We start from the raw sequence: 25986 nt of genomic DNA on the forward strand, positions 1-25986 counted from the left end.
GGGTGGCCTGAAGTCACTTCAAGACACAGACGTACAAACACCGCATACCGTCAGTGCGAAAAGGAAGGTTAATTTACTGAGGGTGATTTATGACTTCTCATTAAGTGTCATTTCGTCAAGTATGCAAGCAGATGTGCCCCGTGACACAAACAAGTACTTTAAGGGTACATGCTGTTTGCTTATGACTGAGTACAGAGAAACTAGGACACATTTTCATTATCCTAGTCTAGGTCCTCGTTACGTACGCATACAACTGCAGTTGTATTTGACTCATCTGTTACCAAAAGAAACCTTTTCAGGACACACAACTAGAAACCACAATCAATCTCCTGCATGGTTTTTCCCAAGTCTCCATCACACAAAAGCTAACCTTTCAAAAACCCAGCGTAACAGAGGGAAAAATACTTAAGTTGGAAATGGATTCAATAATATTTGGGCTTTGCCCTTCTGTAGCAACAGCCACTTGAATATACAAGACAGCTGGATACATATCATCTGGAAAGTCTGGTCTCCCTCTCTTTCCCTGGCAGGCTTCCTGGGGATTTCACGAAGCAGTGGCTTCTCATCCCAGCTAAGGGCAGTGTTGAATACACAACATGCACGCTCATTCTTTCTCCATTCTTCATGAGATAAGGGTGTCATACTCCCACATGTGAAGGTCACCCTCCATAGCACTGACACTATGAAAACAGTGATGTAAAGAAAAACATGAACCAAGACAAGACAGCAGAGAAACCCAGATCTTCGGCAAGCATCATGAAGCTTCATTTTCATTATTAAATATATACCTCAAATATAATCAAACGCTTCTAGCTTTATTTCTCTTATTTACACAGTTTAACACGTAGCATAAACTGTTTATCTGACTGTGATTTGTTTTAGGAATACACGTATTGGAAAGCATTTATATTCCCAATGTAGCATATCTCTAGTAAAACTTCATATAGCCACCTAGTGGCCTAAATGGAATTGATCTATTAAAAATATTTAGGATTACATGAAGATCCTCCTTATCTAAAAATAAAACAAAAAGTACATGTTCCATAGCTTTTGCATATATTTAAGATATAAATGCTAATTCGTTTGCACAGTACATCCTTTAGCACAATCTGAAATCAGATATGGGGGGGGGGCGGAAATTATGTGAACCTAATGAAAAGCAATATTAAAGTGGCCCTTCAGGAAAGAAAGAAATGGAGGGAGCCAAATATGAATTGAATCAATGATCTGAATGCATGAGTAAGAAAACAAACATTCTGCGCTATGGTCGCAAGTGGTGTTAAATCTGTATGTGAGGGGAAAAAAGAAAAAAGGGCACCATCAAAGAAACAAAAGAAAAAAGCTGAATGCTTGCATAGTATGAAATGTTACGGAAATTCAACTGCTGTCCCCATTTTCAATAACTTAAATGAATATCACTTAAAAACATCACACAGATTAAAGACATCTGTATATATTTCAGATTTCAATATTAATGCCAAAAATACATAGTATGATTTTACATAGGATTTATGCTACATTAGAACACTAAAGACAAACATCACTTGAGTATTAAATGAAACATTAAATATTAAATAACTGAAAAATAAAATAAAAAGTGTAAACACTAAACTAACTTGGGAATTTGCTATTGCAACACATCCAATGAAGTGGTTTTAAACAGTACAAAAAGATTAGATTTAAGTACGTTTCCAGTCTACTTGGAATACACAAAGCTCATTCCAGAGACCTTTTACAAAACTGGTCCAGGATCACATAAGAACCTTCTCTCTCGAGCGCTATTTTCATTCCTTTACAGATTTAATTTTGTACTGTCAACTTTACTGATCTTCCCTTGTAAGGAGTAATCAACAGTACAATGAATACTTTAGTTTGCCATTGTTTGCTAACATCTTGGTGAAAACTGAGGATTTGTTGGAGATTCAGTGTAAGATTTGAGTTCGTATGCAGCGCCGCTATCAACTTCCATGGACTTCCGAGAGAATAGGAGCCTTACATCTCTGTGGAGGTAGATCTTTCCAGATTTAGAACTCTGGAACCTGAAAAAAATATGAATATCTGTATTATATATAACAGAAAAAAAAAAAAAAAAAAGAGAATAACCTTTAATACTATTGAATTAAATGCATTCCTTTCAGAAATTAAGGCCAAAAAACATTTGACCACAAAATTAAAGAAAAAAGAGTAACATTTTCTAAACATTTTCTATCTACTGCATTTTCTCTGGCATTTGAAGGTTCTGTTCCTCACCACAAATACAGAATATAGCTTTGAAAGTGGCATGGGATCTTTGAAGTTCATGCTGCATTTACGTACCGTCAGAGATTAAAGTTCTCAGGCATCTAGAAAGCCAAGAAGTGCTCTTAAGCGAGCACTCCGAAAAACGCCCAAAGAGTGGCCTTGATATACATATCAAATACACATGTCAATCATACAGATCTCATTGCTCTCTGAAACTTAAAGCAAGAAGTTTACCAATGCTTTATACAACATGCCAAGTTTAACTCTAACCTAAGCAGCAGCAGGTACGGGGATCTCTGCAAGCAAGCTGACAAAGAGGCAAGGAATACGGAGCCATTTCAAAGAGTTGAGTTTACTGGCCCAGTCACCAAAGGAAACAGTGGCCAGTTTCTGGGCTCATTTATTTCTTATACTGTAGCTGAACAGCCTTCAAACCTGCCAGAAACGTGCCAGTTCACTTTCACTGAGATTTAACAGCTATAGATAAAGAGACACGATTTGCATTTCAGAGAACTGAGTTCTGAGTCTGCACCTGGCAGAACTTAATTCCCTTTCCTCACCCAGGAAGGGCAGGGGATCTCAAGGACTCTCTCTTATGGCCAATGAGCATCATTATCAGTATGTCATGGTAGGGGAGAAAAGCTACTGCTACTGTGTTAGAAATAAGAGCTTTTTCTACTGTAAGGACAAAATGACACGACTATAAATGCCGAGAGCACATTGCTCACATCAAAGTACACACTGTATTATTATGGGTACTACAATTTGGACAGATTTTTAATAAGCATTTATTCATTGAGTGCACCGAAGCAAAAGGAGTCTCTGTAATATACACAGACATAATCAGATTGAAATTCTGGGAGGCACAAGAAAGACAACACAAGATCCAGCAGGCTTGAGCTGTCTGGGGGCAGGCAGGCTGTAGAATTGGATTGTGTGCCAGCCACAGCTTCGTTCAGAGCAGTGGAGCAGAATAGCCCGTAGCCACCCCACAGCTAGAGAGAGGAAGTTCTCTGTCAAGGGCATGAAATGTAGGGGGGGGTCTAGCAGAATGCTCCTGCTGGCCCACAAGGAGCTCCTATCCATCACTCGTGCATGGTGTTGTCAATGGGGAAGCTCTTCACCTGGCAGCCAAAGTAGTTTCTGTCTAAGGGGGAGACTCTGAAGGAAGGCATGTGAAGAAAGAGTAAAAGAGGTGAATAACAAACTGAATACCTAAAAAAAAAAGTTAAGTCCGCACGCAGCTCATAACACATTTTTAAATAAAAATGGTACTGAAACACCTTTTGAAGCTGAAGTATGATTGATTACATTAGTCACAGTATGGCTAGATCTAGTTATCAAAGCACCATCGTAAAGTTGACCTGAATTATCCCCTTTATACACATGGATCTATCAAAATTTTTTTAAATTATTTTTATTTTAACTTCAAGCTCTTTATTTTCTAGCAGTGAGAATCCTGCAAGATTTCCTTTGCCCAGTAAATAATCCTTCCCTGTAATCTGCCTCATCTGAGCATGCCATTTCACAAGGACTGGAAGAGAACAAGTGGGAGACAGTAACAGAGTTTGGGGATTCCTCTAGTTTCTGCTTCCATTGCTTTTTTTTTTTTTTATTTAAAGGAATATTTACCATAGTAACTGGGATTTGTAACTTGTTTTTCATATGTGCAAATACATTGGAATAATCAGGAGACAATTACATACACTCTTGTGGGTGTTGGTGGAGCGGCCAGCGCAGGACTGGCTCCAGAGCTGTGGCAGTTCCAGTAGTTTTGTGTAAGAAAACCAAGAAAAACACATGAGATGTGTTTCCTCGGACAGATGGTGTCCTAGGAACAGCACCAATAGACAAATAGAGGAAGACTTAAAAACACAGTAACAGATGAGCTAGAAAGTCTGTCAGGGGAAAGAAACTTTAAGTGATGAACATTACTGGAGAAATGACTAACACAAGCACAAAAGCCTTTACGTATATTATGGACCATTACAAAGAATAAATTCATGAAGAACAAAGTAAACCCAAGAAACAGGCTGCAGCAGTATGTTTTTATGGTTACCCTAAGACCTTTCCTTCTGCAAGAAGAAAAGACAATACAACAAAAATCATTAAAATCTAAGTAAATCCATAAATAAAAATCAGTAGGACAACACCACAGATTGCTAGATCACAAAAAATGCTTAGAGATCAGAAAGATCAAAAAGCAGCTAGCAAATTAGTGACAGATACCTCCAGCTTCCACTGGTAAACGCGTCATACACCACATCACAAAAATATTGCAAAAAAAAAAAAAAAGAAGAAGTGTCACCACCCTGAGGAAGCACTACTGAGCAACTGGTTTGAAGCGTCCCCTCCACCTCGCCTTCAGGAACATCTGGCTAATGAAGAACTGACCACTGTTAGCCATGAAGCAACAGCAATTACGCTCCATAGAATTAAAAGAGGCAACATGTCAGTAACCAGGACTGTTGGCCAGCTGTAAAAACTTTGAAAATGCTGAGCTGTGGGCAGGTCAACTGCTTCATTGCAGGGGTGCCAGAACACAACCCAGGAACCAACTGATGGTCGTCACCGTTACAGGACAGGGCAGAAGCAACGCGTGAGCAGAGCTGGACTCCCGGCTCCTACCTTAACGCAGATTTAATTACAACACAAAAAAACTTTGCTTGACATGCAACAACACAAAATGTATTTCCAAAGTATCTTCAAGAGATTTCTTAAACTGCGGATGCAACTCCCAATGTCTGTGCAGTGAAGAAATCTGTGCTGGCCAAGCAAGCTACGTTTGATGTCAGTGCCGCACCCGTACAGATACAGGCTAATGGCACACCGAGCAACCCTCAGACAGACAAAACTACGCTAGTAGAAGCTGCACACACACTATATCTGACACTTGAAAGACGGCTTTAGAAAATCTGGCTGCCAACGTTAAGTTCCAGACCTATGCAAGCATTTTTGCTGAATTACCACTTGAAAAAAAAGCTTTCATAATGTGAGTGCTGACAACTATAATTAAGGCCTCACAAGCAGATGCCGCCACAACGCAGCTTACCGTTTGTGACTTCTTTTTGTTGCTGTTTAAGCAAAAATTTCAACATGAAAACAAGCATCTTAAGCTTACAACAACTGCAACTAAAACTGAAAGGCTGTTTTAAGCCAACCTGAGTAACAAAAATAAAAAACACTATTGTTATTGTTTTGTATAGCAAATTTTCAGTAAAATGGGTTTCAGGGAACTTTGCTGCTTTTAAAAATGAAAGATTTTAAAAACAACATTACAAGTGAATAGAGCCTTTTATCTAGGCTACATGCTCTTTTTCACAATTTACCCTAGAAGAAAAAATGTATAAGGTGGTTAAGTCAGACACAGCAAGTTAGTGTGACCTGAAAGGACAAATTTCAAACCAGACTAAAATTCAGGGCGAAAACAGTTCAGCATCCTCATCGTGACACTATGTTCCCACTCCAGTAAGCCAACACTCATTTTTTGACTGTCAACTTTCATTTAATGAAAAGTGTTGGTCTGGAATCAGTCAAAGACGAAGCTGCGTTTTGAAAGTCTGCTGGGTAGAAGTCAATGCCTCTAAATAGGGGAAATAAGCATCAGAAGTAATTCCACAACAAGTTAGATATTTGACTGTTTAGTTTGCTAGCTCTAAAATGTCAGCAGTCATCAGGTTTTGAAGTACTACAATGAAATCACTGGGACTGCATGGATGCGGTTCGTTTAGTACAATAATGCTGGCAAAAGTTTGCAAGCTGCCAAAGGACAAAGTACAGCCAGCATTTCTCCTTTGCTTCAAATTGCAGTCTTCAGAACATCCAAAGAACAGTAGCACAGCATCTGGTTTCAGGCAGTGCTTTGTCAATCATTCAAAGAAGATTGTGTGAATATTTTATAAAGTGAAAGGCACGTCAGTGGTACCGCATCACCAAACAGATATTTACATTTTACCAGTAAACACTGCGCTTTGTTTTTAGTAGTAATTCCAAATGCTTGTCATGTTAGAACCTGTTCTGCTGAACGGGCACGTGTGCACACTGGCCACTTTCTCTACACTGATCCTTTTTTTGGCTTCTATTGTGTAACAGGTTCACTCACTATTTCTTTTAACATCAGAAAGATACACTGCTCCCGCCAGAATAAATCTCTGTTCATACGAAAACAAGTAATTACAAGGCCATACAAATGCTAAGAAAGAGCTTTATTTTAATTTTGTTCCTCCCAAGCAGGATCCAATTTATTTCCAATTTATTTACTAGCTTTCCTTCTTCTATCATCTACCTTGAATACCAAATTAAGAGCTTTTTTTTTTTTTTTTTTTTTTTTAACATAAACATGTAAAAAGAAAGGCAGGCTGGCAAAGGAATCAAGAGGGATAAATTTTGGCAGATATTTGGATTTATTTTTACATTTTTTGTTTTTAACTCCAAGAAGCTTACCTCAGATGTATGAGGTAGCGAAGTAGCCTTTCTTCAGTCTGTTGACTATTTTCTTTATTGACAGTCCGCTTGATTTCTCGTCTCACAGGAACAGAGAAAGTTCTTTGCCGTAGGAATGTTTGATGATTAGCTGGCATCTCTCTCAAGTCATAGATCACCACAAACATCTTCACCACAGTTTTGTTAGGGTTAAATAAGGTCTGGGGGGGAAAAAAAAAAAAAAAAAAAAAAAAAAAAAAAGGTTCAATACAACTCTTTAGAGATGAAAAATGGAAAAAAAATATTACCTGCCAAAATACTCACCATCCTCTATGCATTTTGTTCCTGTGTCATACAGGAACGTTTGTGGAAAAAATGTGCAGCTTTTCAGTTCACTTTAACACTTAAGCTACTAGAATTATTTATTTATTTATTTATTTTAATATAACAGTAATCATTACCTGATCTGAAACACTATCAGGACTATTATTACTTTGCTAATCTACATTCCCCGTTTTTTTTTTATTTTTCTAGTCAGACTTTTGTCTGCACTATTCTGGAGATACACTATGCTTGCAGGAAGCACATGTGCAGGCTCCACTTTTAAGCTTGACATTAGCAATGTGTCACCTTGGACTGGATTCTTAAAAGAGACAGACCACTGGCTCTAAGCAGTGGCTGTGATACACTTTCTGATTTTATTACAAAAAGCAGGTGGCTTTTAAAATGTTACAGAATTTATGTAAGACAGTATGGAACAATCTGAACAGTATGGAGACAACCTGCAAGTTGCTTTTTGAAGGATTTCAGAATTTGGATTAGCAAATTACTTCATTACTTCTACAGCGAAGGGGTGTCAACAAATAGCCCAAACTTTAATTAACTTATTTGAAACCACTTCACAGCATGGATGGGCTCAAGTGTTTGGAATCACAAATTACATCAATGTATACTTTGAATAATTAAAATACTACAAGCTTCTATAGAAATTCAGTTTTATTTTCCACTGTTACCTTTGTGTTCATCAGTAATAAATAATATTTGCATTAATTTCTTGGTATCAGTGATTTAAAGCACCCATATCTGCTGCGTACATACCACTTGTATCGTTCCTGAAGGCGGTACCCGATAACCCCTTTTACCAAGGGACTCCAGAGTAATTACACCCTGAAAAGAAAAGACAAATATAGTTAACAGGGTGTGATAGAAACAAATCAAAATGTTCTATTCGTGTAATTCTACTTATACATTGCTGATTGCTTTTAAGGGTAAAAACTGAAGAATAAAGACAACACTTAAGACGCAGTTAAAAAAACAGTAGGGATCTTTACAAATACTTTGGCAGATTATTAAAAGCTGTACAATAAGGAGTACATTCTCCTCTTGAAACAACTTCCAAGTTTCCACATCTTCAGACTAGCAGTCAGGGAGCTATGGAGAAAAGAGCTTGCTTTTTAAAATGGCTTTTAAGCTAAAATGAAAGACTTGCCTTTCCATTTTTATATGGCCTACAACTGCGCCAATAATACTTCTATCCTCAAAGAACTAATTTCTGCTTTTCAAAGGACAGCAGATGCACTTAATCTTCTATTCTAATCCTAAACTCTAGCAACAATATGATCTGCTTTTGTACCAACTGGGATCTACAGAGCATTAGAGCGTCCCACTTAGCATCCATTGAGGAATTCGCTCTGCTCTGACACCGTTGAGGTCACCCTTAAGACACTGCACCAGAGCATGCACTCAATTAAACTGGGGTGCACAACTGGTGTACTGTACTGAGACAGTTGAGAGAAAAAAAAAAAAAAAAAAAAAAAAGAAAAAAGAAAAAAAGAAAAACCCAGAGCAAAGAAACTGGCTATACAAACAGAAACAATGTTTCTGATGATGGAGGCAGTATATAAATGTTGTATTAATCCTGTGAGACTCAGGCATAATAGCATGTTTACAACATGTGGAAAAGCCTAAAACAAAGAAACCCTGGTAGGGAAATAAGCAATGTCACTTTAACCATTTGAAGAACATCAGAATCCCTTCACCTCCTGGAAATTTACGTGAAATAATCTAGAAAGATAAAGCAAAAGAATTGATACTTCTCTGTGGTCAAAGGAAGATATAGCCAAGTTTGCAAGCTTAACTTGCAAACCCATTTCATTTCATTTTCTGAATCCACTTTAAAACAGAAGGGGTAAGTGCAAAGTCTAAACATTTACCAGACTATTTACCATGTATGAGATCTGTCACCCAGGTAACACTGAAGTTACTTAACAGGCGTTCAGAACAAAATTAGCTGTCTGATTCAATGCTAGCATCCAACAGACCTTTGCCTTTCACACGGTAACAGTTTTTAGGCAACCAAAAGCTGTTGTCACTGTAGAAGTGCAGAACAGAATTACTACGTGGATATCAAGAACAAAACTACTGTGCCAGCGTGAACACCAGCAAACCAAGCAGCTTATGAGAGCTTATGACATGTCACACTAGCTGCGACAACATTTCCTCAAAAAAAAAAAAAAAGCTAAACAACTTAGACAAGGAGTCTAAAGTCTCCATCCACAACTGAACCTTGGCCTATACCTAAGCCACTTGCTGGCGAAGCAGTTAGCTGCCCTGGACAGCAGCTTATTTGGACAACAAAATGTATCCTATAACCAAAACGTATCCTGTACTCCAGCTATTGCCTCACTGTCTATTTTAAGTATGTTGGATAAAAAGAGGTAGTGGAGGTTGATCACTCCGTTATGGAGACAGACAAATACATTCAATATCCCACGATCAAAGCAACTGGATGCTTTGCACAGCAATAGGAGAAAAAGCACTAGCTGGGGAAAGGGAGAAGGGAAAGGAAGAGAACTGGATCACAAGCAGCTGGAAATACCCCAGATCCCTCCAAAGACTCACTCCCTGAACTCTTCACTCACCTATCTCCACCTATCAGAATTTAATGCCTCTGCAACCTGTAGCCGGCTGCCTGTGAAAACCGCAGGGTTTTGCTGTGCCGGAGGATGAGGGGAAAGAAATTCTCACCAAGTTCTACTACCCCAGATGTACCTGCTCAGCTGAGAAACTCTGCATTGCTCTGGGTAGTTTATGTATGATAAGCTAATTACAAAGCATCTCAGAAACACATTTGATTATTGTGTTAAAGTATAAGTTAGACAAGTTCACCTGAAAAGCTCGTGTGAGGTTTGTTCCAGCCTAATGGTTTTAAACAGAAAAAAAATACATTTGACCATACACTTACCATGTAAGGAGAGGGTGCGTTATCATCCGAAACGCTGTAGAATGACACTTCCACTGGCAGAGTCATGTGAGTGGGACAAAAGACTCCACTTGCTCCCACTTCTGCTGTAAAACCCTCAACGATGCCTAGTGGGTCTAAGCGAAAATTCAAGACAGACTCCTGAAAAACAAAACACATACAGCTTAGGTTGGGAATGATTCAAAATATAGCAAGACTATGCACGCAGCAAATTAAGACAAGTTTTTCTAAGAACTTGGTCTTAGTTCTTTCATAAGGTGACCTACCAAAAAATTGTGGCAAAAAGGCAAAAATTAGGATGAACAGGGGAACATTCAGCAAGATGACAGTGGTCTAAGAGAAAGCATCAGGAAAATCTTATCATAGTCTTCCTGAAAACTGTGCAAAAGCTCACAGAGTTTTACTGTAGCAGGATCTATGTGTGACTTTCCTTAGCATACACTATATGTGAAAGAACAATAAACTAATAGGGGACTTTACTCAACGTATTCACTCCATATTTAATGAAATACTGTGCAACGCATAAGTGCTTTAGGCATTGACACTTGATATGCAACATGAAGTCAAAAGCTGGAGGCTACACTTGAAATACATTTTTTACTACACTGATGTCACCTAGCTTTAGTGACATACTGAGTAAATTTTAAGAATGAAAGTATGAATCCATTTTTCTAGGTATCTATACTACAACACAAACAATAACCAGTTGTTAAATCTCTTAAGCCAACAGAAAACCTCCCAACTTAGCCACTGTGAGAATTAAAACTTACAAAATTAGAGATTGAGTTGCTTGTATCTGAGAGAGATGTCTGCAGAGCACAATACATGCCTTTATAGATGGAAATTAAAACAAATTTCATTCAATTTAATTACGAACTTTTACACTGTAGTCAGGCTGGAATTATCCACAGCAATGCACTCTTAAAAAGCAGTACAGAAGAGTAATAAAAATACCACAAGACTTCTAGAGAATATGCATTACCTCAAAGTTTCCCAGAAGGCTAAGACTTGTTACTGGTGGAGCGCTAGAACTTAAAAATGGTTTCCCATGGCTCTCTGGATCACTGTCTCTGTTTATACATTGTTGTGGGCTATCAAAAAAAGGAGAATAAACATATGGATGAAGACATTTGCTTTTGTCTTCTGGGTATAACCAGCTCTAAAAAGAATCACTTATTGTATTACAAAATATTGTCCTAAAGCAGTAACAACCTGTTAATACCTTTACAAAACATTTTCTAGGTAACTGAGAAATACTTTCACAAGTTTTATATTAAAAGAGATACAGACAACACAGATTTACATTGTTCATTAACTCCACTAGTAGGAACTGAACAAAATAACAGAAAACTCTCTCCCACATGTAGTTATTTGTTTCATATCCTGAAGTTTCCGAACTACCATATTAAAGCTGCTTAAGTTATAACATATAAATGGTCATGACTGGTCCCTTTCTAAAGGTTCTCGGAACAAATAAAGGCAAAACGTTTAACCCAATCAACTCTACTCACACAAAAATTACACTGTTTTGAAAAAAATGTTTTTTCACAGAATGCAGAAACTTTTCTGCTGAATATTCCAGTGTATCTTACATCATACTGGGGGGTTTTGTTCCTGAGCTGCACTGATCTGGGGACCAAAGGAGAAATTTGGCTACAAGCCATAGGCCGAGGGGACCCAGCATCCACTCTGCCCTGCTGTGGAGAAGCCAGAGCCACAGCAAGCCACAGCCATCTCACATTCATGAAGCAGGCTTTCAGACAAAAGATTTCAACAGGCATCTTAAAAAGACCATGGAGACTATCTACCACAGTCCAGCCTGGTGCCACATGAGCACTTCTCATGCCACAGACAACATAAAGCAAACATAGTCCCCTCTAGTCAGCCAGTGAGACAGCTCTGCAATGACTCCATGTTGCAGAGAAACAAAATCGCCAAATCTAGACTTTAAAAAAAAAAAAAAAATTTATAACAATCAAAAATAAAAGTAAAATTGGAGATTATCTGCTTCTGATACACAGTCATTTTAGTTTAACATATGAAAATTTGGAATCATGAAAAAAATCCATCAACTGATGCAACACACTAAGGGTTGAAATCTACTGCCTACGTAATTGCAATGAAACTTTTTAAAAGTTATTTCAAAATAAGGATTCTTATGTTACACCCATATTTCGTATTTGCTAATGTGCTTGCTGTTGCATACAGATATATATGTGTGTTCCATTTCTAAAAAAAAAAAGTCTCAAAGTTTCTGGTAAATAAAATGTACCTTCTTGCAGACAAACATTTCAACTGCAGCAGCGATGAATCCAGATCAAAGCACCCGGACTGTGTTTTTCTTTGAGGAACCTCAAAAGGGAAATAATATGCTAATTTGAAAACTGTACCTCCAGTAAAAAAAAGTTTTGGCAAGTAAGCACAAGTTTGCCAGGAATTTTCATGACATTACAAAATCAAAAACAAAGGAGAAGAGTGTCATTCTAAACGTAGTGAAGAAAATACCAAAATTAAAGACTGTAAATTCTGATAAACAGAACTACTTTAAAAAATGAAATAAAAATCTCATCAACGTAAACAGTCAGGAGCTTCCAAGAAAGGATGCGAGGTAAGCAAGAAAAAGTAATTTTACCCCCAAATCACTGTCCAGCTCATTTAACAGGCTGAACATCTCTTTGCAGCAGTGCACAGCATCAAAAATAAACAAATATTTATGATTTCCAGTGATTTCGATCAGAGTTCTCTGAAGATACCACATCCTTTATAAACACTAAAGAATGAAACACATCGTATGTTGATTACAAAAGATCACTGCTTCAGCAGCTTTAATCCATACTGCCTTTTCCTTAGAAGTCCCAAACAACATTCCAGGAACTGTAACAACGCCTTCCTGCATTATCACAGCTGTCTTGTGTCACTTAGTCATGCAATGACACCTCTGGATGCTGAGAAATGCACCGTACAGGCTGTTCACAGAAACAAAAGCTTTAGAATAATAGGCCACCAGGTATTAATAACTCATACAAAATCTCTTAAATGACAAAGCATTAGCTTACACTTAAAACAATAAGCTTCAAAATACTTTTTGTACTCTAAAATATCACCAAAGAACTGTTTGCCATAGAATTTTTGATGTAACCTTTTGTCAGTCTTGAGAATGCAAGAACTCTTCATGATTATTCTTCAACTTCACTCACGTATTAACTCTCAGGTTTCCACCTGCAAAACTAATCACTCTAACACAATGTAAACAGAAAAGCCACCTAGGCATCTTGCTTCTGTAATGCAGATACTAAAGTTATACAATACCCCCTTTCTCATTTACAAGTTAAGACATAATTAAGTTGCAGCTTCAACAATAACTTACAGGACTTGAAAGTAGAGGCAATCCAGTTCTAGGATGAAAAGCCTTGGTTGAAGTTCCATCCAAGGATCGAAAGTTGTGTTTCCGCCATATATTTGTGTGTTTTAGAGATGGTGCTTTCTGCCAGCAAAACAGATTGACTCAAGATATTAACGGGCTATTTCAACGGCCTATCAAGTTATCACTCGCTTTAACCGAGAAGACTTCTGCAGCCAGTGAATCTGCATCACACTGGTGCTTTACTAAAAGTTCTCTTTGACTCAATCTACAATCACTACAGACTTTCAAATGACCACATAGCACATTCAGACACTGGTACGTTTATACAGGATGTCTAACTGCCTACAGAACCTGTCATTTCTAATGCTATCACAATGAGCAGAACAAGACAACGCTGTTCTTGATGTTAAATTTATAATGAAGGATGGGTGAGGGAAGCACCATTAGGCCAAACATCACTTCAGACCTTGAAGCAGACAACAGTCCCATGCTGCTTCACAGAAGTCAGACATAAACCCTTCCTCCTACCACCCCTAGCAGATAGGGGATGCAGTTACAAGCCACACGACGGCCAGCAGCTAAAGGAATTGCTCTTTGTGTCTCTGTTTACCTGCACATCTGGGTTCTTCAGTCGCTCACACCTGACTGAGCTGTCTTCTGTAGATTTCTTCTGAGAAGTGCTTTGGAAATCAAGGCCTACTGGGTCTTCATTCTCATCATGTGCAGTTTTTGTTTTCTCTTGTTTGTTTTTATTTTTGAAACTGTCATGGTCTTTATTTAAATAATTTTCAATACTAATAAGCTGAGTATTTTGCTCATAAATATTTGTTTTTTTCGAGTCTTTATCTAAACACTTGAGCTCATTCTTGTGCAAAGAGTCAGATGCCTGCATCACAGATGCTTTTTTTGTACCTTCAAGTATTCTGCATTTATCTATCTGTAAATTGTTAAAACTGTCCGTGTTGTTGTTCTCACTAACAACTGTTCTTTCTTTAAGTTTATTTGTGCAAATCTGTTCATCAATGCTGCTAAAATTTGAACACTGTTTAATTCTATTGGTTATCTGGTCTTTCTGCACATAACCAGAATGTATTATTTCCAATTTATCTGGCAATTCAGATTTATTTTCTTTAACACATGATGATGATGTGTGCATATTAGTAAATAAATGAGAAGTCTTATTTGAAGTCTGATGAAATGCGTGTCGGACAGCTTCATTGGGTTTTGCTAAAACCAATTTTCTTCTTGCTTGGAGTTTCAGAGAAGCCTTCGATTCACCATCAAACCTAGAAGTACTGCTAGGAGTATCAGGTGTTTTCATCCTTGATTTACTGCTGTCTTCTAGCAAAGAAAAATTGGATTTAGCAAAAGAAACAGAAGACGGATCCTTGCCTTTCTTCAGCAAATTTTCATCTTCATATGTACTTCGGAAAATTTTTGAAGTAACTGGGCTAGTTTCACATGCTTTGAATGGACGTCCCGCAACATGAGAAGTAGCTGGATCGCAATGAATCAAGTGCTGGGCAATCCTTGCTATAACCTCCTGCCGCTCCTGAAGCAGAGAATCGATGAGAGGGTTTCCCTCTCCTGCAGAGGGACGGCCACAGTGGTTCACTGGAGCACGGGGATCGAGCCTTGGGATCTCCGGTATTGCTCTGGTTTTGCCTTCACCACCATCTTCTTGTATTGCTTTATCTAAGTTGGCAACAGAAGCAGGGGAGGTTTCCTTGCCTCTCTTAAGCAAGTTTTCATCTTCGTAAGTACTCCGAAAAGCTTTTGGCATAGCTGAGCCAGTTTCATGTTTGTTGAAGGGACGTCCAGCAACAACCGGTGAAGTAGCTGGATCACAGTGAATCAAGTGCTGAGCAATTCTTGCGATGACTTCTTGTCGCTCTTGAAGTAAAGAGCCTATTAATGGGTTGATTTCTCCGGTGGGCTGATGAGAGCAATGACCATTTGTAACACGGGAATCAGTTAAAGAAAAGGTTTTAAAAGTTCTGACAGCTGTTTCATGAGATTGTGTCTTATTGTCTGCTGTAGCATTATAGCACTGAGCTTTAGATTGTGATGCCCCACAGTCAGATCCAAGGCCGGTAGATGGATAAAGCTTTAAATTTCTGATAGATGTAGTAAATTCGGGTGTCTTTTTTACATTAAGTAGGCCTTCAGGTGTCATTGTCCACGCTTGTTTCCCACAGACACGCTGCGAACTGGAGGTACTGCACTGCTCTGCTGCACTGGATTCACTGCGCTGATGTAACTTGCGCTCTTGCATTTGCTTTTCGTAAAAGCTAAGGTTGGTGTGAATACTACAAGTCAGAACTGGGTAGTTCGATTGTCTGGGCAAGGACTGGACACTGACTCTCAAGGCCACATTGTGAGAAACATTAGGAACAGGAAACACGTGCTCAGTTGGTGTCTGGGAGAACGTCCACTGAAAGTCCACATCTGCAGCGCTCACCCTGAAACAATACAGAAGAGCATTTATAGAAACATGCTGCCACACTTTGCAAAGTACACGAACTATACACAACCACCAGAGGGCTGGGCCAACGATGTGGCACCCTCTGAAAACAAAGAGGAGAACAGATGGGAAGAATTGTTTTAAGATGAGTTGCAACAACTGGCAAACAGAAAATAAAAACAACTTGCTCCTCAAACATACCTGTACAGAATGTTACGGGGAACAGCACCATGTGAAACACTCAGCCATGCACTCAGTTGAGAGAAGAAAACAAAAGAGCGAACAGCCAGTAAAAGTGTCTTCTCTTCAATGAATCGATCTCCACTTCTAAAATGAATTAAGAGAAGCGCAGAGACGTTAAGAATATACAGAGAGAACTAAGAGAACCAGAACATAGAATACTATTAAAACTAAGCTTTCACAACAATATCTTTTGCTGTCCTCTTCCCTTTCTCCATTTATACTTTTAGCTGTCGGGTAGGTCAAGTGTTTTTAAATATCTTGTAGGAAATTACAGTCTTAAAAATATACTTTATTTTTATTTTATATATATTATACACATGTATTGTTAAAGCATTTTGCATTAAATACTGGAATATAGTATTGTATACTGGAATAATATATTTACAGATTTTCATTCTGAAAATAAAACATGGCTGAGTCAAAGAAAACAATGAAATTCCAAACATTTTGAAGACTATACAGCCTGATTTATTCCTACTTGTATAAACTTTTATACAACTTAACAGACCACATATAAAAATGACCATTTTCAGCTAGGCACCCTACATACTCTGCATTGCACAACGCAGAAAATACGGATACAGCAAGAGTAAGATTAAAAGATGCTCAGATTTCACTAGTAAATAGTGATTTGGTCAGATCCTGAAGTCCTAAAAGTAAAAGGCCAATTCCAAAACAGTAGCCAGCTACTTTAATGAGATTTACAGGACAAGATTCTCGCAATTATCAACTAATCCTAACATCCAACTTACTGTCGAGGAACTGGTTCCAAAATCCACCTTTCTAACAGCAATGCATCTTGTTTGATTGCAGGATCATTTAAATCATTCCCCTCGGTGTTAGGCCCTTCATCGCTGTAGCAACAGTCTGGAAGCAACATCACTTCTACCATGATCGGAATATTGTTTTTCCACAGCAGCATAACCTCAGATCTGGTTCGCCTGGCTTGACGACACTGAGGGAATAAATGCAAGCCATGAAAATAGTAGCCACATTTAAAACTACTTTTAAGATGTATTCCAAAGAACTGAAAGAAGGTAAGGATCAAGTTCTGAAGGCTAAGTTTCATCAAATCAGAGGTAAATACTGGAGTATTAAATGAAAAAGTAACAAATCATTTATGGCTGCTGTTCGAGCAACTGCATAAAAAGAGCTCACATCAATTTTCTTCAACCACCATACACTGCACTACTCTCTCCACAAGTCACCTTCAGCAGCATCTTAAGAAACATTGTGGTTCTGAGCAGGCTAACTTCTGCATGAATAACAGTGTAAAATCATACACTTTTTACTTGCGAGATGGGATATTCCAGCCTTAACCCAAAAGAGACTAGCTAGATTTGATGGTGTTCCTGCTTTTTGGACCATTCACTTTTCAATACCACCTGGAAGATCGAAAAGTTAGGCAAGTCAGCCTACATTTTCTCAAAATAAGAACAAGAATGCTAAGTATAGCACTTGCAATTTGCATGACAAAGACTGAAATAGGTACTGCATTCAGGTAGTCTGCAGAATTTCATGTTCAACGATAAAAGGCTTAATGATCTTTCATTTTAAGGACAGATCTGATCTATTATTAGGATAATACTAAAGTACAGACTTGTTTAAATGCAGAACTGTCACAAAGTAATTGTTATTCGTGCTTAGCTGTGAATCTACCAGGACTTCTCATCTGATTTTGATCGCGGTAGCAAGAACAAAGTCCACAATACTTGCGATGAAATGGGTACCATCATACCTGAGCCACTCTGTCACTGCATTCATGCTTAGTTGTTGGGGGCTGACTCGATTGTGCTGGAGGACAGTGGAAGCCCTCTGTTCTGCCCTTTATCGAATATTCAGGTGTTCGACCTTCAGTGATCAGCAAGGCCAAGGAGACCAGGAACTCCTCAGCTTCATACTCGAAGTATTCATCTAAAGTATCTGTCAGTTCAAAGAGATAAACATTAACATCACCTACTGCATAACAAGTGTTTGACTGTTTGCTGCCCCTGCAGTTTGTTCCAATTTACACCTCAAACAAGAGGTATGGAAAATGGACGTTTGTATCAGGCAGACTGTCCTCCCCTTAGCACCTAAATGATCACACCACCAAAACAAACCAACGGCCTCAGCCCATAACTTGCCACTGCAAGCAGATAAAATTACAAATACTCTCTAAAGAAAGCTACATGTAGTAACCGGCCAAGTCACCAGACTTCACCAGTGCCAAGAAACAAGTGTTTGTGTTGTGATCCACGGCTGAATTACAGCTTTTCTGAAAGAAAAAGGCTTCCCGAGTGCTAACGGAAGCAGCCTAATGGCAGTATGACTTGGCATCATTAATATCATACGACAGATATAAAGGGAAGACGATACATCATATAGTACATTAAAAAAAAATGAATAGCAAAAAAAAAAATAGTAAGAGTTCCTTCTGTTAGGAAAAGTGGGACACAATGTTCTTTAAGATTTTTATTGAGAGTTCCTCCAGCTGAGAGCTGGAGGTTATTGAAGAGAAGGCCATTTATAGTTACCATTAACAGCTTTCAAACATAGAAAAGGTTCAGGAGGAACGTACAGAATATTCATTGTTTTGTACAATGCTCAGTCTAAACTTGTACAAAGAATTAAAACTCAACAAGTCTCTGTAAACAAAGCAGCAGCTGTCATCGCTCCTCACGAGTTACACTGGCACACGATTCCTGCAGAGCACAATGCACAGTCCCCTGTTTCATGGCAGTCTGTAGAGCACCCTGCTACCCCCCAGCTTAAGGGTGTCACACAGCCCTCAAACAGACTCCAGTCCAACCAGGGCACGCCATTCCCCCTCTGCTTGGAAACGCTCAAGGATCAAAATGATTTAGTTACTGAAGAGGTTACAGAAAGATCTCTTCAGAGGAAGCTAAAATACTTGACTTCAAAGTCTATTTTAAGAGTAGCAAAATAAAGCAGGTGGAGGCAAGACTGGCAGCGGTTCTTTATTTTTATGCTTATGGGGAAGAAAGGCACATGACATCTTCACAATTTTAGCACGTGCCCTGTGTCATCCACCGACACAAAACTGCCAAGATGGACAAGCCAAGTCCCACTTTTCTCCATTTCTATTCCTGTTTTGATTACCATGGATAAATACCTTTCCTCTTGGAGAAAACCAGACTCAAGAGTCTATTTTTTTGTTGCCTTCATTCCCTAATACCAGGGCGTTTAGCAAGCATGGCAAGACAGACTTGAGAAATCCATATAAGGGACGTATTAAACAAAAACTCCAATTAAACGCCTAATTACCTGCATATGCAAATTGCAAAGTATGTAAAACTAGCTTTTGCATGTCCATGATTGCCTAGTTCGGGCTTGTATTCCCCAGACCCCAGGGCTTGCAGACTATTTGGAGGGATCTGCACGAGGTACCCGGGAGAAGCCAGCCCACTGCCAGGGAGCCAAGGTCATTATCCCAGCCCCCATCCCTACAGACTTCCCCCCACCCCTTTTTTCCGTGCCAGCCTGCGGCTCCAGCCACGGGGGTACGGAGGGACGCAGGCAACTGCCCAGCCCCAGCTGTGTCCCCCCCCAAAAAGGGGTCTGGACGAGCTGGGTGCTGCCAGCAGCGCTCACCTGGCCACCAAGAGCAGCCAGAGGACAGATGAAATCCCCCAGAGGACCCCGAGAGGCACACACACCATACATGAAATCATCATTACAGTGGTCATTCATCTGACAGAGGGCAGAAAATTACTAATAAAGGGAGCATGAAAGATTAAAGGAACAGCAAATAACAGAGGACAAGCCTCATGTGTAGTGATATGAGTCACCTCCAAAATTAGGCACCTGCGACTTTTTTTTTTCCCCTGTCAAAACCCTGGTCAACAACAGGTAAGTCATACCTGCAGAACAGGGAAATGGGATACGGAAAAACTCTGAAAAGCATTTAGCTATTACCTGGCTGCCAATACAAGCATCATGCTCATCCCCGCGTGCCCAAAGATCCCAGTAATTTTAAGGAAGTCACACTAGGACAGATCACTATTGAAGTGCTTCTACTCCGATGTAGAAGTTTCAAAAACCTAGAAAGTGCTGAGCAGGAGAGATGACAACAAGGATGGCTTCACGTTTAGCAGCTGAAACAGGAAGGGGAAGAAAATATTCATCCTTAAGAAAATATGAGAGAAACTGTGTAGTTAAAACATGCAAAAATACTAGGGTTTAAAAAAAAAAAAGTTCAAGAGCTGGATCAAGATGCATGTGTTTATACAGGCAGATCCTACCTTAGACAAATAGCTTCTTAAGGAACAAGAGTATGCACAGTAAGATGCGATGCCTGATAATTTTCTCTAGAAAACTTTAAATAGCAACTAATAATAATAAAATAGATACGCCCTGTAATTAACACTAACAGCTTATCATGGGGAGCAGCAGACCTATTGGTTTGCCCTGTCTTTCAGAAAGGATCTGAATTTGACCGAAAGTTTTTGGACCTGACACAAATTAATGGGTAAGATCTATGGCCTGAGTGCTTCCTCACAGCTGGCTAGATTCAGGCAAAAAGCCCACCTTCCTTACACATTCAAACCACCTGGTACTGAAGCTCACACTGTATACCTAAAACGCCCAGTTTCTTCACAGCCATCACGCTGACATAAGCCAGAGACTGCTTGAGCATGTCCAAATGCCAGATCCACCTAGCGAATAAACAAGGGAGATCTATAGCGCAGAGCACCTCCGGCAGACGGTACTCCAGGCTCCCAACACACGGTGTTACTCCACATCAACAGACAAGGCCGAGGTTCAAGTTCAATGCACAAACACTGCCTGTGCCCTGGGCCAGCCCTGTTGTTTCACAAGTTGCCGGTTCCCTGCCTGGAGCACGGAAGGAGACCAGCTCGCTTGACAGACATCTGCACTGGCTGCGGGACACAAATAGGATGTTCCGAAATGGAAACTGCATCCCCTGAAAGGATGACAAGCACCAAGTGCTGAGCTAGGAAACACGGCTGTTTTCATAACAGCATTACGAGTGCAAGGCCAACGCTTAAAACTTATATCAACAGTACAACAATCGAGGTATTCAATCTTTTTTTATGCAGAAATAACAATGGATATTGAGAAATGCACTTTCCTACAAATTTCATGTGGCATATTGACTTTTTTTCAGCTCCACTAGATTTCTATATTATCTAACAACTAATAGTTTTAGGAAAGGAAAAAAACAGCAATGAATACTGAGAAGCTGGTAATTGTTCCTACACAACAGGCACAGATGATGCAAGTTGATGTAATTGAGGACAAGGGTGGAAAGACATTTATAGAAACAGCAAACTCAGTGTCTAGTTATAAAAAAAGTCTTGGTGCACGTGTGCTGTGACAGTTTGCTTTTGCCTATGATTCAGCCCTATTTAGGGCATCATATACTGTGCATAGAATAACCTCAATCCTATAATCTGTCTCCAGACATGATTTTTATTCTGCTTCATCTCTACCAACAGGACATCCAAGTGTATAATACAAAATACGCATCCCAGCAATGTACGGTTCTTATTTCCCTTAAAATAGCTAAAACTCCAGTTAGTTGACACAAATACATGGGAATTACAGCAATAGGCACTACTGCCCTCTCATCACAAATTGAAACTCAAGTGCACTGACCAGCTAGTCAAAAGAGAGCAACAGATGGCACATGACTAGGAGTGAAAACGAGAAAAATATAAATTTAGACTGAAGCTACTACAAATAGAACAAAATATACAGTACTGGAGAATTTAAACCTGGAGGTACATCATTTTTGTCTTCCTTTGTCTCCTCTACAACAAGAAGTGTTTTTCTACATCTTCTGGACAAACAGGAAAGCCTGTTTAACAGGAGATTTCACAAAGGGTCTTCCTTGCCTGCCCCCATCCACAAATCACTGGAGCACTGCAGGAAAGAACAAGAACTCAAAACCAAAGAAAGCTGAGAGTGGCTTGTGTTCCAAAATCTCCTGAAGTTACACACGGGGGGGGTACAAGCGAGCCACAAACTCACTTAGCTGTAAGCGAGCACTCTCCCCACACTTCAGCTCAGCCCGCTGCACCCAGCTGACTCCTTTCACAGCCAGGTCACGACTGTGGGGACCAACTCCCTTCCCTTTCCTATTACAGCACTTTCTGTTGCAATTACAGAGCGTGTTTTCATGGGTAGCAGAAGAGCATTTAATCTATTTTCTAGGCTCAGACAGGAAGCAAAGACATTCGGTACCATGCAGCCCATTGTGCTCCCAGGGCCACCCCAGCGTCAGGCTGGGAGCTGGGATCCTTGCCTGCAGGGGTGGTGGCAGCGGGCTCAGCTCGGGCAGGGCCTGCACCCCTCACCCTGTGCTGTCCCCTGGGGACCCCCGCTGATTTGCAGGGCTGCTTTTAAGGGAGAACATGAAACACGGCTAATAATTACCTTTAAAATATGCTCTAGGACTGTCCCTGGAAAGTCTTCAGGCACCCGTAACAGACTGTGAAGGCCACCAGCACAAAGCACTTGGATCCCCATCCCTGTAGGAAGCTGAAGCCCAGCACGAAGTGGGAGCCGCACGGCACGGGCTGCTTGGAGCTGCTGGATGCCAGCCCCAACGTTCGCCCAGTCCCGGCTGCCCGGCCAGCACCGAGCACTCACCTCCACCCCACGCTGCCCCCACGCACCCCTCCAGCCTGTGCTGCACCTCATTCAAGTACATTTGGTACGACCCCAGTGTCAATTTTTCCCTCCCTATCTCCTCCTAACAATTGCGAGGCATTTAAAAAGTTACAGCTACGGCTCTCTGGCCCTTCCCCCAGAACAGCTAACTCCAAATAGGTTTTATCATCTCACTTCTCCAAAAGTGGGTTAGAGGTAGTTCTGGGTTTTAAGAGTAAGGCAGGAATTCAAAAAACTACTGTAAAGGAAATGAAACACAATGTAAACATTTGACTAACAGCTTCTCTTCTGGAATTAGAAACACCTCAGGATGCTTCAGTTTACTAACTCCATGTTGTACTCCACTTCAAAGAAAGCTGCCCTTGAACCTCTGAAATCCATGCTTTTCTGGATGTCATGTCCGTACGCTACAAGCCCGTAATTATATCTGAAGTCACACAGCTCACAAGCCTTGCAATAGTAAGGTTTTAAGTATAATTTTAGATATCAAGAGTCAAAATCATAAGCTGGCCTACTCCTTTCAAGAAGCAAGCCATTGACTAGGTTTACTTAAATTTAAGCAAATGCAGTGACCTGGTGACACACCTTATTTTAGGAATATTCCTCTATAGATTTTTTTTCCTGCATTGAATCCTTAGTTCCTCATCGATCTTTGAGCCTGGAAAGCATGACAGCCATTAAGAAAATGCTGGTATAGAAGTGCAATGCCTCATCTTACTTCTGCTGCCTCCTTTTGTTTTCCAGTGTATTGAGTTGAACCACCACCCGATCATCAAACAGTTCAGGTGGAGGCAGGAAACAGTAGCACAGGAGTTTGAAATTAGGATTGATGTAGACCCTGCTCTTGTTCAAAGAAAATAGACTAGAAGCTATACAAGTGCTGGATCTACTTAGTTCTGCACAGAAGAATAGGAAAAATTTATCTGCTTTGGTGTTCTGACAACAGTTTATCATCAGCAAACATAACCACACAAAATCTTGCAAGAAAGGGGTGATTTTTAAAAAGCAAGACATGGCTACACAGCAGCCAGTGGAGCTCCTCCAGGGCCACACGGATCCATCAGCACCAGCTGCCCCCAGCCTGCAATGCTCCCCGCACCTCCGCGGCCCTGCTGCACGCAGCTCACAGCACGCTCAACTACTCTCAAGTCACTTTTTCAGCAAATGAAGTTATCAGAAGGACACTGGGCTTAAAACTGGGCTGGACAAAAGTACAATTTACAAAACAACTTCTACCAAAACCCATTCAGGGTCAAAGAGTTTAATGAGTACCAACACAAAAGCCAAGGGAAGAACAGCAGTTGCACTCATTTAAAGCTAATTTTCTCCGCAATAATCTCAGAAACTAGTGCTCTGAGAGCACAGAAAGCAGACTGGTAAACTGATCTGGGTGTTCCCATCTTGCTTCCTGCGCTCTGGCTGACAGCCTGTGTTGCCATCACTGCACAGCTTACTGAGTCAGTTCTCTTCTTCCAACTGTAACTCGCTGTTGTTACCTAGCAATGTCAGGTTAACCTGCTTCTTTTGACTTTCTGGCAATCAACCAACCTCTAGGTCCTACATTTGTATCTCGATGAGAGAAACCAGCTTTATTTTCACTTACTTGGGCAAAGAAAAAGAACAAATGATGTAAGCTCAACTGTTTCTTCCTCCAGAAGGAAATCACAAATGGTGAAGCAGACCAAGCATTCTGATTTCACGGCCTGCATTTAACAGAAGAAAAGCAATACCTGAAGACAGGCAGCAAGTTTCAGACTCTTTTCAAATCCCAGTTGATTGAACTGGGAGAGATCACATATTCTAAGATACAGCTGTTCCACTGTACCCTGACAAAGGCAGGAGAGCCCTGGAGTGCCAGCATAAAGCTGTACGAGCTCTAATGCTGACTTTTTAAAGGATGTTTTAGATCTTAAATTCAAGCAGGGTGGAGAAACAACACATAACGCTTTTTGCTGATCCTTAGACTTCGTTGTCTACAGAATGGGTTACAAAAGATGCTACTTGTACTAACATGCTATAACCAGGCAGGGAGTGAAAACAAAGAGGACTTTTGCCTCAGTTAATGCTCTTAATTAAACACAATTTGTGTTTTCCCTTATACTAAGACTTCCTAGATTGCCATTTGGCTAAACGTGAACTGCACAAAATCTTATATTATAATGAAAAAACATGCATGCCAGGAGCCAACTGAATAATTTCTAAGTTTTCCATTTGCTCTCTTCGAGCTCTACTTTTTCCCTTGGTTAGCTGATCGCTACCTACATTAGGTGTTAGAACAAACTGCGCGACTTGATAAACCCACCACTGAGACAGACCCTTAAAAAAAAAGACAAAGCAACAGGATTTCTAGTTCAGCAGCTCTGATTTTTTTTTTCAGATATCTTTGGTAGTTCATAAAAGGTGAATGATTAGAAAACACCTCTTTCAGCACAGGTACATGTCACTAAAAGTACAGAATAAATGCTCAGTAGACTGTACAGCTGTAATTGGGAAGGAAGGTTTTCTATACAGCCTTCACTCAGCATCAACACTGATTTACCATGCTCATAAACATGCGGATATAAATTTTGCAAGATTATGTGGAAAATAAATTACTGAAGTGATCCTATTTGAGCTTCACAGAAGGGAGCAAGGGACCTATGGAGAGGAGACCTAGGCAAGCTTCAGCCTCCACCAGCACAGCGTGCAACTGCGGCCAGCCAAGGTGGCTTGGGAGTGGAAGGAGCCGGGGAGGAAGGCAGTACATCAGCCTACAACAGAAAACACAGCCTCCGTAAGCTTACAGAACGTGAAGGTTTTTTCCTAAGGTGTTTGCCAGAAAACGATTAAGCTTTTTTAACATTAAAAGTATGGATTTTCCTACATCAGATTTCTAAATATACATTCAAGCTTTTTTCAAACTTCCTTCACCACTCACTTCTGATGAAGGCAACCCTCTCGGAGGGGCGAGGCCTCGTCCTTCAACACAGCTTCCCCAGCCAAATGGACCCCGCAGATGAGGACGATGATGGCTGATGAGGGGCTTTGCTACCAGAACTCGCCAATTCAAGACCCAACCGAGCAGCAGCAGCGACACGGCCGAGGGCACGCAGACCGAAGGCTCTCCTTGACTTGCTCATCTTTCTGCGAGCTGTAAATACCACACTGCAGCGGCTCCATATCTGTGGCTTTCTTTTCAATGGAAGCCTAACATGAATTTACAATGAAAAAGCACGCGTACTTGCCCAGGCCTCACCTCTTTCTGAAGGCATAACATCCATACGACAGTTGCAGCAGTTGAGCACCGGGAGGCCTAATTCCATTTGAAAGCCAAGACTTCCCTCCCATTAAGCAGGTTGACAGCAGTTCTGC

The 25986-nt window shown here is 40.2% G+C and overlaps 1 protein-coding gene across 2 annotated transcripts in view; it reads right to left on the reverse strand.

Annotated features, from left to right (window-relative positions):
- Positions 1-1433: 1433 nt before the first annotated feature.
- Positions 1434-25986, reverse strand: part of ATOSA (atos homolog A) — a 43826-nt gene continuing 19273 nt past the window's right edge. For both annotated transcript variants that reach the window (XM_082769185.1, XM_082769184.1), the window contains 11 exons: positions 17735-17919; positions 16749-16951; positions 15955-16080; positions 13900-15751; positions 13293-13409; positions 12198-12277; positions 10908-11016; positions 9908-10066; positions 7762-7830; positions 6685-6884; positions 1434-2039 (listed from right to left, as the gene is read on the reverse strand). In XM_082769185.1, coding sequence (XP_082625311.1) covers positions 1886-2039; positions 6685-6884; positions 7762-7830; positions 9908-10066; positions 10908-11016; positions 12198-12277; positions 13293-13409; positions 13900-15751; positions 15955-16080; positions 16749-16951; positions 17735-17919 — 3254 coding nt within the window. In that variant the 3' untranslated portion in view covers positions 1434-1885. The remainder of the gene's footprint in view (positions 2040-6684; positions 6885-7761; positions 7831-9907; positions 10067-10907; positions 11017-12197; positions 12278-13292; positions 13410-13899; positions 15752-15954; positions 16081-16748; positions 16952-17734; positions 17920-25986) is intronic.

Source organism: Aythya marila (assembly GCF_965140915.1).
Source record: "Aythya marila genome assembly, chromosome: 11".
Taxonomy (NCBI): Eukaryota; Metazoa; Chordata; class Aves; order Anseriformes; family Anatidae; genus Aythya; species Aythya marila.